General features: G+C 43.2%; 1 protein-coding gene across 1 annotated transcript in view; it reads left to right on the forward strand.

The window, feature by feature from the left end:
• Positions 1-12756, forward strand: part of LTBP1 (latent transforming growth factor beta binding protein 1) — a 1238788-nt gene that overhangs the window by 130327 nt on the left and 1095705 nt on the right. The window contains exon 3 of the mRNA XM_085612185.1: positions 10472-10757. Coding sequence (XP_085468311.1) covers positions 10472-10757 — 286 coding nt within the window. The remainder of the gene's footprint in view (positions 1-10471; positions 10758-12756) is intronic.

The following is a 12756-nucleotide window of genomic DNA, read 5'->3' on the forward strand; positions in this document are numbered from 1 at the left end:
CGGTCACTCTTCGGATGCGGGGAACGGTGGCGAGGGCGCGGTCTGCGGAGCGGAGCTGGTGGGTGGGGGTGTAGAGGCTGAGTTGGCTGTTGAGGTACGCTGGTCTGCTGTCGTGGAGTGCCTTGTGTGCGTGGGTGAGGAGCTTGAAGGTTATCCTCGTGTTGATGGGGAGCCAGTGCAGGTGGAGAAGTGTGGCTCAATGATTAGAGCGGCAGACCCTGATGCAGAGGTCTAGCCGGGGACCTGGGTTTAATTCCCCGCCTCGGCGGGTCTTGGGCTCAAAAATTCCACAGACCTGATAATTCTCGCCTTGGTGCCATTCCAATCATGGAGTCCCATTCTGCAACTCTGGGCAATAGCTTGCTTAATCTCCACAACGGCCCCCACAATGCTAAGGATGCCTGGCCTCCACCTTGGGGGTGCCCAGGAGTGGACGCCTCACAGGGAAAGCCAGGATGGGTTCCACAGCGGTATTCGTACAAGCGCCTTGAGACCCCTGCGGGTGAGTAGTGCGCTATACAAGTATCCATTTTTTTACAGGTCTCTCAGGTGGGGTGTGATGTGGCTACGGCGAGGGATGTCGAGGATCAGGCTTGCGGAGGCGTTCTGTATGCGTTGGAGCCGTTTCAGGAGTTTGGCCGGGGCTCCTGCGTAGAGTGCATTGCCTTAGTCCAGTCTACTGCTGACGAGGGCCTGGGTGACCGTCCTTCTAGTTTCGGTGGGGATCCACTTGAAGATCCTGCGAAGCATGCAGAGGGTGTTGAAGCAGGAGGAGGAGACGGCGTTGACCTGCTTCGTCATGGAGAGGGTGGAGTTGAGGATGACCCCTAGGTTGCGTGCGTGATCGGTGGGTGCAGGCGGTGCTCCTAGTGCAGTCGGCCACCAGGAGTCGTCCCAGGCCGAGGGGGTGGGTCCGAGGATGAGGACCTCAGTCTTGTCCGAGTTCAGCTTCAGTCAGCTGTTTCTCATCCAGTCGGCGACGGCCTTCATTCCTTCGTGGAGGTTGGTTTTGGTGGTGTGGGGGTCTTTGGTGAGGGAGAGGACCAGCTGGGTGTCGTCGGCGTAGGAAATGATGTTGAGGTCATGCCGTCGTGCGACGTGGGCGAGCGGTGCCATGTAGATGTTCAACAACATTGGGCTGAGGGATGAGCCTTGGGGTACGCCGCAGATGATCTCGGTGGCTTCGGAGCGGAAGGGGGGGAGGCGGACGCTATGAGTTCTGCCGGAGAGGAAGGAGGTGGTCCAGTCCATGGCCTTCTCTTGGATTCCGGTGTCGTGGAGGTGTGTTCTTAGTGTGCGGTGGCAGACCATGTCGAAGGCGGCTGACAGGTCCAGGAGGATGAGGGCCGTGGTTTCTCCGTTGTCAAGCAGGGTCCTGATGTCGTCGTCGGCGGCGATGAGGGCAGTTTCGGTGCTGTGGTTGCTGTGGAACCCGGACTGGGATGGGTCCAGGATGTTGTTCTCTTCGAGGAGTTAAAGAAGGGGTTATGTTATGTTATGTTATGTTATGTTACAGGGATTTATAGAGCGCACGTATACCCGGGGGTGTCTTGGCGCTAGACATAACAGAGATACAAGACTACTTTGCCTCTAATGCTGGAAAAGCCAAGTCTTCAATTGTTTCCTGAAAGTTAATAGGGAGCTAGCGTTTCTGAGGTAAAAGGGAAGAGTATTCCACAATTTGGACGCTCCATAGAAGAAGCTGCGTCCACCCCAGTGGGCTTTGAAAATTCTAGGAACAGCAAGTAATCGAGCTCCAGTGGATCGCAGCTGTCTAGTGGGACAATACCAAGAAAAATGATCCTGCAAGAAAGACGGACCGATACCATGCAAAGCCTTAAAGACAATGCACAGGGCTTTGAAATCAATTCGCTGAGGTATAGGAAGCCAGTGAAGATAGCGGATTTCATTGGAGACAGAGTGATATTTAGAAATATCCAGTATGAGGCGGGCTGCAGAATTCTGGATCATCTGTAGTTTATGCAGATGTTGCTTCTGGGTGTTCAAGAGAAGACCGTTGCAGTAGTCAAGCCTAGATGAGATAAGGCAGGAGACTACTGTTCTCTTGGTATGATTAGGAATGTAAGGAAAGATTTTCCTGATTTTTTTGATAAGAAAGTGTGATGCCGAAACTACCGCATTTGTGTGGTGATGGAAAGTGAGTTTGGTATCCATAAGTACGCCCAGGTTCTTTGCCTTAACCACCGGGTTGGGCGGGGAGCCCAACTCGGCGGGCCACCACAGATCATTCCAAGGGGGCTGAATGCTGCCGAAAATTAGGACCTCCGTTTTACTGGAGTTGAGTCTTAAGCAATGTGCTGTCATCCACTTATTAATTGCGCTCATACAACTCCTGAACTGCGGAGCCGGAGACTGTTGGGATTTGGAAGCTGCCACCACAATCTGAGTGTCATCGGCATAGGTGGTCAGACTGAAGCCAAAGTCCCGAATAAGGGGTGCTAGCTCAGATACATATATATTAAATAGTGTGGGGCTTAGAGAGCTCCCTTGTGGGACGCCACAGGGAAGTGTGTAAAAGTCTGAATTAAAACCATCCATGGATACGGTGGAGGTACGATCTGTTAGAAAGGAGGCTATAAGTGCTCGTGCTGACTCTCCCAATCCAAGTTTCTCCAGACAACTCTGCAGAAGACGTCAACGCAAAATCACTGGGACCTGGGTATAGAACAGTATAAGCAAAACTGGTCCCAGCACAAAACAAACCATATAAAATAAGCATCAATAAACATTTAGACAGAAAACTGAAGAAAGTTCAAGTGTTATTTTAATCACACTGAACCAACGTAAGCATGTAGTTGATTCAATTATTTAGATAGACATCTTTTCAACAAATAATGAATGTGCCCCGAAAGGGAGGGAAAGGAGGGGGGGGGGGGTTGTGATTGAGTGTGGAATTTAAGGGAAAAGTAAGAACAATAGTGTATCCACTTAATCACAATCGAATTGGTCGGCATTATTTAATCAATGCCACATGTTAGACATAGAACCCATCATAAGATACAATGTAAACAAATTCGAAAAACGCCATGTATAATGAAAATCACAGTGCACCATGTACTAGTGATGATACTGGCCGTAATGTTGTGTCGACGTTTTGACCCCTTGATTCGTGTAGATGTACACTTGGACCTTACAAAGTGGGGTCTTCCTCAGGACTAGGGTGCATGTGGAAAAAAAAGGGGGGGGAGGGCACCGTATCTACCAGGCGGCAGGATTCTGTGGCGCAATGAGTCGTCAAAGAAAATGGGGTGCAGAATCTCCCATTAGATTCGTGTTTCTAACGTTGAGTTGCAATCACTCTCTCTTCTTGTACCGCTGGGAGATTCTGCACCCCATCTTCTTTGGTAAGATTTACAGCAGTAATGTAATAAGCCTTTGACAATACTTCGAAGGTGGGAAACACTAAGCATAGCTGCGGTGTCTCTGGCACCAAGGTAATAATATTAGTAATGTCTCCCCAATGCCTCATGATTTGTCACTCAAATATCAGCTTTAAATATATTTTAGAAATTCAGCCACTTTTCTGCAAACATTAGCTTATGAGTTCTGAAAAGACCCACATTTAGGTCCCCTATACAAGCTTTTCAATGGTAATACACATATTAATTCTGCCAATCAGAAGCTGGTTTGCACATAGGAAAGCTGCTTTTAGGCACTGGAGAGCTTGCCACAGCTCTTAAGCTACTTGTTGGAGTTGCCTGGCATAAACAGATCGAGAACTAGCGCTCACAACAGTATTTATGATTATTGAAGATGCAACAGTTTGGGTTTGGTCTTAAAAGTCACTTTGATTTTCAGCAATACTCACTCAAGTAACCCTGTCATCTTTTTCGATAAGACAAAGATAGGGAAGAAGCATCAGTCCCAGAAATCCTCCAACCGGGACTGGTTCTTCCCCTCAGAATTTTGTACTCTTGCACCCCTTACATTTTTAACCACTCAACGTCCATTGTACAATAGTCTTGACATCTCCCCCATTCTTCCCTCATGGTAAACGCATGTGTGTTGATTTTTCCTGGTCCTTTCTCTTTGTCCTTCTCCATATTCCCTCTTTTTTTATTCAGGTTGCAATCCAGGGATTGACTTTGGAGCCGATTCACATAAGTAATCCGAGACAAAATCCTAAACGTACTACTTATGGTATTCACAGAAGGCATTTAATAGTAGTAAAGTTAGGACTCCTAACTTTACTACTATTAAACTGAGACAAAATCCTAACTTTATGACTTTCGGTATTCACAAAAGAGTATAAGTCGTTACAATGCGTACAACTACAACGTACCATTACAATTCGTGTATTAGTACGCCTTGTCAATTACAACGAGATACCATTACTACGCAAAACATTTACCACGACTATGCCTTTACCACGCATGCCATTACAATGCAAAAACATGCGTGGTTAAGGTATAGCCATGGTAAAAGTTTCTAAGGTAAGTGACAGTCCTCTCACTACATTTACACTACCCAGCATGACCCCCCTACACTACCCTAAACCCTAAAACACTATCCTACACTACACATACAGCACAACACTATCCTAAACCCCAAAACAGTACCCCAGCATGACCCCCTACACTACACAAACACCACAACACTACCCTAAACCCTAAAACACTACCCCCAGCACGACCCCCTACACTACACAAACACCACTACACTACCCTAAACCGTAAAACACTACCCCAGCATGACTCTCCCCCGACCCCCAGTCCTGTCCCTATATTCAAACACTACCCAGCACGACCCCTACACTACCCTAAACCCTAAAACACTACCCTACACTACAGATACACCACAACACTACCCTAAACCCTAAAACACTACCCCCAGCACGACCCCTACACTACACAAACACCACAACACTACCCTAAACCCTAAAAGACTACCCCCAGCACGACCCCCTACACTACACATACACCACAACACTACCCTAAACCCTAAAACAATACCCCTAGCACGACCCCCTACACTACACAAACTCCACTCCACTACCCTAAACCCTTAAAAAAACAAACCCCCACCCCACGCCCAACCCCCCACCCCACAACCCCCTTACACTACCCTAAATCCTTAAAAAATAAACCCCTCGCGCCCAATTCCCCTTACCTGTCTCTCCTCGTGGTTCTTTTCTCCTCCTGGGACCTTCTTGACGTCGTCTCCGAGGGGTAGTGCATGTCGTTGTGAGGAAACAGCCTCAGTTTTCTCACAGCGACATGGATCGTTTTTTTGGTTTTAAGTTCGCATGTGAATACCTTTACAATGAAATTCGTTGTAAAAGCATAACATACATGCCTTTACAACAAATTTCTTTGTAAAGACATGCGTGGTATTTGCACATGTGAAACATAAAAAAAGCTTAGTTATTACTTTGCATTGTACAATGCATGCATGGTAATGCATGCGTTGTAATGCTATGCGAAGTAATGTCTACAAACTAATGGCTGTTTACCTTCACAGAAGGCAGTAAAGTTAGGAATCGTAACTTTACTACTACTAAATCCCTTTTGTGAATACCGAAAGTCGTAAAGTTAGGATTTTGTCTCAGTTTAGTAATAGTAAAGTTAGGAATCCTAACTTTACTACTTCTAAATGCCTTCTGTGAATACCATAAGTAGTACGTTTAGGATTTTGTCTCAGATTAGTTCTGTGAATCAGCCCCTTTGTTTTGATTGATTCTGGGTTTCTCTGGCATCCAGTGTGTTCTTACTAGGTTGCTGGACTTCCTTTTGTTTATTGATTATAGAACCCATATGTCTTACCAGTCTCCCTTAACTTTACGCATCTTAGACTTGAGCTTTGCTTTCCTTCTCCCAGTTGTGCTGATAAAGCTTTCCATCAAGCTTCATAACGGGAGCCTCCCAAGAACACAGCTAATCCTACAGACTCTAAAGTAAGAGCTCCAGATTCTGTGCCTGGTGGACCTCTCCACTTAGAATTTTTTTTCTACTAACCAAATTATTCCTCTACCCTTTCAATAGCAATGGGATATTTGACTAGCAGGTTTAGTGTCTCCTCAAAATATATCTGAAGTGTGGTAGGTTGAGTGAGGGGGAGTGGTTGGGTAATATCTGTTAAAAAGTGGGATGAGGAAAAGGACAAATACAAAAACAGACCTACAATATTGTAAATCAGTTGCAATTCACAAAGAGTACTGTGATTGGTGTGCTACATACACCAGTCTACAAAATATATGTATTGAAGGTACCTAGTTGTGGAGTTGAGAATAGTAAACCCGCACCTCCCTTTGAGCACTTACCTTGTGATATTTTGTCCCTCAATATTGTTGTAACTTTATTCTGTCCCGTCGAAATCCAAGATCCAGTATACTCAACCACAATCCCCTGTAAAACCCATTAACGTAGGGGTACAGCAAGAGCTAAACTGAACAAACATGTTTTCAGGACTCTTCTAATTGAGGACAGACAAAGTGCGAGGTTTATCTGGCACAGTCGTACTGTGGCACATGGTGATTTCACAATTTATCATTTAAGATCGGATCACTGCATTACTTGGTATTAGTAATAGGGTTTTGCACTCTTTATCACGTTGCTGTCACAATTTAAAAGAGCATATCACAGAAAGTCCCTACTTTTTTCCCTCACTAAAATATTTTACTCTTTTTCCCCAGGGCATCATCTTTTGTAGGTTTCGCCTGCACAACGCTTGTGCTGTACTTGTAAAATCTCTTGTATTTAATACAACTTAAAACGGGACTCTTTTTAGTTACCATTGCCAAATCACTGTGTTAATTCGCTTTTGTGTGGAAAAGTGTTTTGTTAGCTTTCCCTAGCTGCATGCATTTACGATACTTCTACTAAAGCTGTTAACACTGTTTAAGCGCCATTCCCTGTCAAGATAATATCGCTTCCCACGGAAAAGGCAGACAGCATCTAACAGTATGCTGGAATGCTTGCTTTTTATGAACTAGTTGTGTAAAGCAGATACTTTAGCCTTAGGACCTCATGGCATTTCCTATTCATGCCTCAGTACCTTTCTTATCACTTTGTAGGCATTATCTGATTGCTTTTTTCAACGTTATCTATTTGGTCATTATCAAATTCTAAATGTTTTAATGAACATTGTACATTAAAAATAAAGTTAATATACAAGAGCTACCCTATATTTTATTTCTAAACAGGCACCCACAAGTGCAGTTACCTTGCAGGCAACAGGGTCATGATTTGAATGGTGCAGCAGGTGAGGTAGAACCAGGGCCACAAGTTGTCAGAACTCCTGTAAACACATGGGGACAGATTTACAAGGCTCTTGCGTCATTTTCAACATTGGAAAAATGACGCAAAAGTGGCTCAAGGGCCTTGTAAATCTGCCCCATAATATTGTTATATTTGACTACTGAACGGGCAGTCACAATTGCAGTTACCTTGCAGTTAAAAAGGGACTTGATTTGAATGGTGCAGTAGGGGCACTGGCACTGTGCCCATAAGTTGCCAGAACTCCTTTAAACACCCAATCTTGCTATATTTTACTACAGAACAATTGCAGTTACCATGCAGTTAAAAGGGGGTTGATTTAAATAGTGCAGCAGTTGCAGTGGTACCAGGGCCAAAAGTTGTCATTACTCCACTAAACATCAAATATCGCTATATTTTACTACTAAACAGAACAAGTGCAGTTATCTTGCAGGCAACAGTGTCATTATTTGAATGGTGCAGCAGGCGCAGTGGCACCAGGCCCAAAAGGTGTCAGAACTCATCTAAACACCTAATATTGCTATATTTTACGGCTACACAGGCAGACACAATTGCAGTTAGCTTGTAATTAAAAGGGGGTTGATTTAAATGGTGCAGCGGCACTGGGTCATAATTTGTTATAACTGCACTAAACACCAAATATTGCTATATTTGACTACTTAACAGGTAGTCACAATTGCAGTTACCTCACAGTTAAAAAGAGACTTGATTTGATTGGAACAGCAGGTGCAGTGGCACCGGGCTCAAAGTTGTCAGAACGCCCCTAAACACCAAATATTGCATTATTTTATTACTAAACAGGCAGTAACAAGTTCAGTTATCTTGCAGGCAACAGAGTCATTATTTGAATGGTGCAGCAGGTGCAGTGGCACCAGGCCCAAAAGTTATCCAAAATCCTCTAAACACCTAAGATTGCAATATTTTACTGCTATACAGGCAGCCACAATTGCAGTTAACTTGCAGTTAAAAGGGGCTTGGTTTAAATGGTGCAGCAGTTACAGTGGCACCGGGGTCAAAAGTTGTCATAACTCCACTAAACACCAAATATTGCATTATTTTATTACTAAACAGGCAGTAACAAGTGCAAGTATCTTGCAGGCAACAGAGCCATTATTTGAATTGTGCAGCAGGTGCAGTGGCACCAGGCCCAAAAGTTATCCAAACTCCTCTAAACACCTAATATTGCAATATTTTACTGCTATACAGGCAGCCACAATTGCAGTTAACTTGCAGTTAAAAGGGGCTTGGTTTAAATGGTGCAGCAGGTGCAGTGCCACCAGGGCCAAACGTTGTCATAACTCCTCTATATACCAAATATTGCTATATTGTATTACTAAACAGGCTGTCACACTTGCAGATACCTTGCCGACAACAGGGTCACACATCTGAATGGTGCAGCAGGTGCAGTAGCACCGGGTTCAAAAGTTATCAGATCTCTTAATATTGGGGAGAGGAGTTGGCCTAATGGCTAGGGCTGTCAACCTCGAATTTAGAGAACTGGGTTCGAGTCCCGGCAATGACGCTGAACATCCTGTGATTCTGGGCAAATCACTTAATCTCCCCATGCCTAACTAAAATGAATGTGTCCTCATGTAATGCATCTGGTGCTATGTAAAGCGCTCTGATACCCAATTCCGGTCAAGTTTGTGTTATATAAAACTCTGTAAAATAAAAAATTGCTACATTTTACAACGAAATAGTCAGTCACAAGTGCGTTTTTCTAGCAAGCACTAGGCTTGTGATTTGAATAGTGCAGCAGGCGCAGTGGCCCCGGGACCAAAAGCTTCAGGCACCCCACTAACCACAGATTATTGCTATATTTTACAACTTAACAGGCTGTCACAAGTGCAGTTATCATTCAGGCACTAGGTCATGATTTGAATAGTGCAGCAGGTGCTGTGGCACCGGTCCAAAAAGTTGTCAAAACACCTCTAAAGACCTAATATTGCTATATATTACTACTAAAAGGACAGTCACAGGTGCAATTACCGTGCAGCTGAAAGGGGCATAATTTATATGGTGCAGTAGGTGCAGTGGCACCTGGTCCAAAAGCTGTAATAACTCTACTAAACACCAAATATTGCTATATTTTACTACTAAACAGGCAGTCACAAGTGCAGGCAACAGGGTCATTATTTGAATGGTGCAGCAGGTGCAGTGGCACCGGGTCTAAAACCTCCAGACACCCCACTGAACACCTAATATTGCTGTATTTTATTCCTAAATGCAGTTAGCTTGTAGACAACATGGCCAGGATTTGAATGGTTTAGCAGATGCAGTAGCTCCGGGCCAAAATTTTGTTAGAAATCCTCTAGACACATAATATTCCTATATTTGACTACGAAACAGGCAATCACAATTGAGGTAACCTTGCAGTTAAAAGGGACTTCATTTGAATGGTGCAGCAGGTGCAGTGGCACTGGGGCCAAAAGCTCTTGGGACCCCACTGAACCCAGCTGATTGCTACATTTTAATGCTAAACAAGACAGTCACAAGTGTAGTTATCTAGCAGACAATAGGGTCATGAGTTGAATGTTGCATCAGGTGCATTAGCACCAGGACCAAAAGCTCTAGGCATCCCAACAATCACCTAATAGTGCTATACTTTACTACTAAACAGATAGTCACAAGTGCAGTTAACTTGCAGACAACAGGGTCATGATTTGAATGGTGCTGCAGGTGCAGTGGCACCAGGCCCAAACGTTGTCAGAACTCCTATAAACACCTAATAGTGCTATATTTTACTACTATAGAGGCAGACACAATGCAGGCATCTTGCAGTTAAAATTGGCTTGATATGAATGGTGCAACATGTGCAGTGGCACTGGGGCCAAAAGCTTTAGGGTCCCCACTAAATGCAGAATATTGCATAATTTAGTTCTAAACAGGCAGTCACCAAGTGCAGTTATCTAACAGGCCATGATTTCAATGGGGCTGCAGGTGCAGTGGCACCGGGCCCATATGTTGTCAGAACTCCTCTAAACACATAATTTTGCTATTAAATCAATTAGTTCTATTATTTCACTTTTTCATTTCATGTTTCAAAATGTAGCTATTACTTACCTGCACTATACCACTAGTAACAACACAATATATTGCCTTTTTCAGACTTTCTGGAACTTATATTGTACAACTGCTCAGCAAGCAACAACTTACAAAAAACCCTGCTTATTATTAATCATAGAGGCGAAACCTAATGCGAAACCTAATGCATTTACCAATGCTTGTTTTTACAGCCAATTGTACACCACCATGCCAAAATGGAGGAATGTGCCTACGACCTCAGCTTTGCATTTGTAAACCGGGGACCAAAGGGAAATCTTGTGAGAGAAGCTCCACTTCTGACTCCACCTTCATTTCTGGGGGACAAATTCCCGAAGTGCCGGCACAACCGATCCCTCAACAAAGTGCCCCTCAAACCTTTCCTCAGAAAGTTCCATCCAACGCCAGCCCAATGGGCCATATGACCCTCACAGTGAAACAGAAAGCACCTGTTGCTATACCGCAGCAAATTCAGCCACAGTAAGTGTTCTCGTGATTTTAGTTGTTTAAATTTTTTCCAGAATTGTGAAATGCATGTTTCTGTTTTCTGATGTTTTCAGAATGGCATCTTTAGGTCAACTAGATTTATTTGATTTTAAATTTGGTTTCAAGAAACAATAAGGACGGTATAAAACGATTATTGTTCACAACAGGCCAATATTTATTGAACCCAGTGTAGACTCAATTCATTGGAGTGATTTTAAAAAAAGTGTCTGCTCCTTGATCTTGCAAGATGCACTGTACTTTGCATCAACGTTCACACAGCACAGCTATGCTGTTTTATCCATTTGTGCCATTCACCACTATCATAGAGGTAGAAGAAGTGACGTCTTCACACCCTTTGACGCATTCCATAAATTAGCAGCAATTCCATAGCATCATTTATTACCCCAGTAGTGACCAGGGCAACATTTTCCAAGACATTGATATTGAAACAGGAGACTATAACATGTAATAAATAGCTATTCGTGCTGCTGTTTCATAATCAATCTAAAGTATAGTTTATCTTAGCTTCCATATAATTTAATTGTAAATGTAGCTACTGTCTTCTTTTATAATGATATATTTTTATACAGTTTCATATACCGTGTTTTCTTCTCATCAAATGCCCTTCCCCTCAGCCTCTCCATGTTTTTTTCCTATGGAATGTTTAACCTATTTTCAATGCCACTTGTTGCTTGTGTAATTTACGTTCTATGCCTGAAGAATTGGTTTAGGGTTTTGTTTACGATGATTTCAGTATTAAATCTACATTTTATTACTGTCTATATGATGATCATGTTTCAAATTCAGAACTGATTGGTCAGAGGTAACATGTTTGTGTTTTCCATATTCAAAATAATAAAATAGATATTAAAACTGGCAAATGCAAGAGTGTATTTACGTGCAAATGTCCAGTAGTCAGATAAACTAAACCATAGACACTGCAAAGCAGACAACATAGACTGAGCAGCGGTTATTCCACAGCACTCCTGAATGACGTCTCCTTGTCACCTCCCTGCTGGTTAGGATTGAGCATGAGTGCAGAAACATTTTTTTAAGGCAGTGTTATCCTCATAAAAGTGTTTCTGTTTTTTTTTTGTTTTATCTATTTGTTTTATTTGTTTTTTTTATTAACTTTTCACCGCAACAACAATCAATTTGATACAGAATTCAAAGGTGCACAGTGGTCATACAATCAATAGTCGTCGTTAGTTAGTGGTCCCACTATTCATTGTCATCTCAAGCTAGGGAGCCTGAACATACTCCCTCCAGTTTAGCTCCCGCTATCCATATACAATTATTGTGATGAAGTCACAAAACACCAGGGCACACCAAATCACTATATCTATAATCCAAAAAGTGTCACAAAGTGAGATTGGAGCTTTATATTACTCAAGAAGGATATTTGTTCAATTGGCCGTGAGTCAAAATGTCCTTTCAGTTGAGGAAATGGAGAAAAGTCTTGAATCAAGTTCTTCTTTGTGCTTTATTTTCAATTCACAATAGAATGGAAAGCAACAGCAGCCGACGCACGTTTCGCCCCCCTCGGCTTTTTCAAGGCTCAATTTTAAGAACAACGTTTTGATCGAATTTCACGGTAAAACGATAACTTCTTTATTGGAGAATTCCGAAAATTTAACGGGTAGAATGCCATCTCACTTCAACTGAAGTCTCCACAAAAGTAGACACCACTGTAATGTGTCACTCCGCGGAACTGCCGATCGTTGCCAGCGGAGAAAACACGTGAAGATACAGAGAGAAGACTTACCAAGGTCCAGGGAGCCGGGTTGCCTTTAACTTAAGAGTGACACATTACAGTGCTGCCTACTTTTGTGGGGACTTCTACCCGTGACATTTTCGGAATTCTCCAATAAAGAAGTTATCGTTTTACCGTGAAATTGAGCCTTGAAAAAGCCCAAGGGGGCGAAACGTGCGTCGACTGCTGTTGCTTTCCATTCTATTGTGAATTGAAAATAAAGTACAAAGATGAACTTGA

This window comes from Triturus cristatus, chromosome 6 (assembly GCF_964204655.1).
Source record: "Triturus cristatus chromosome 6, aTriCri1.1, whole genome shotgun sequence".
Taxonomy (NCBI): Eukaryota; Metazoa; Chordata; class Amphibia; order Caudata; family Salamandridae; genus Triturus; species Triturus cristatus.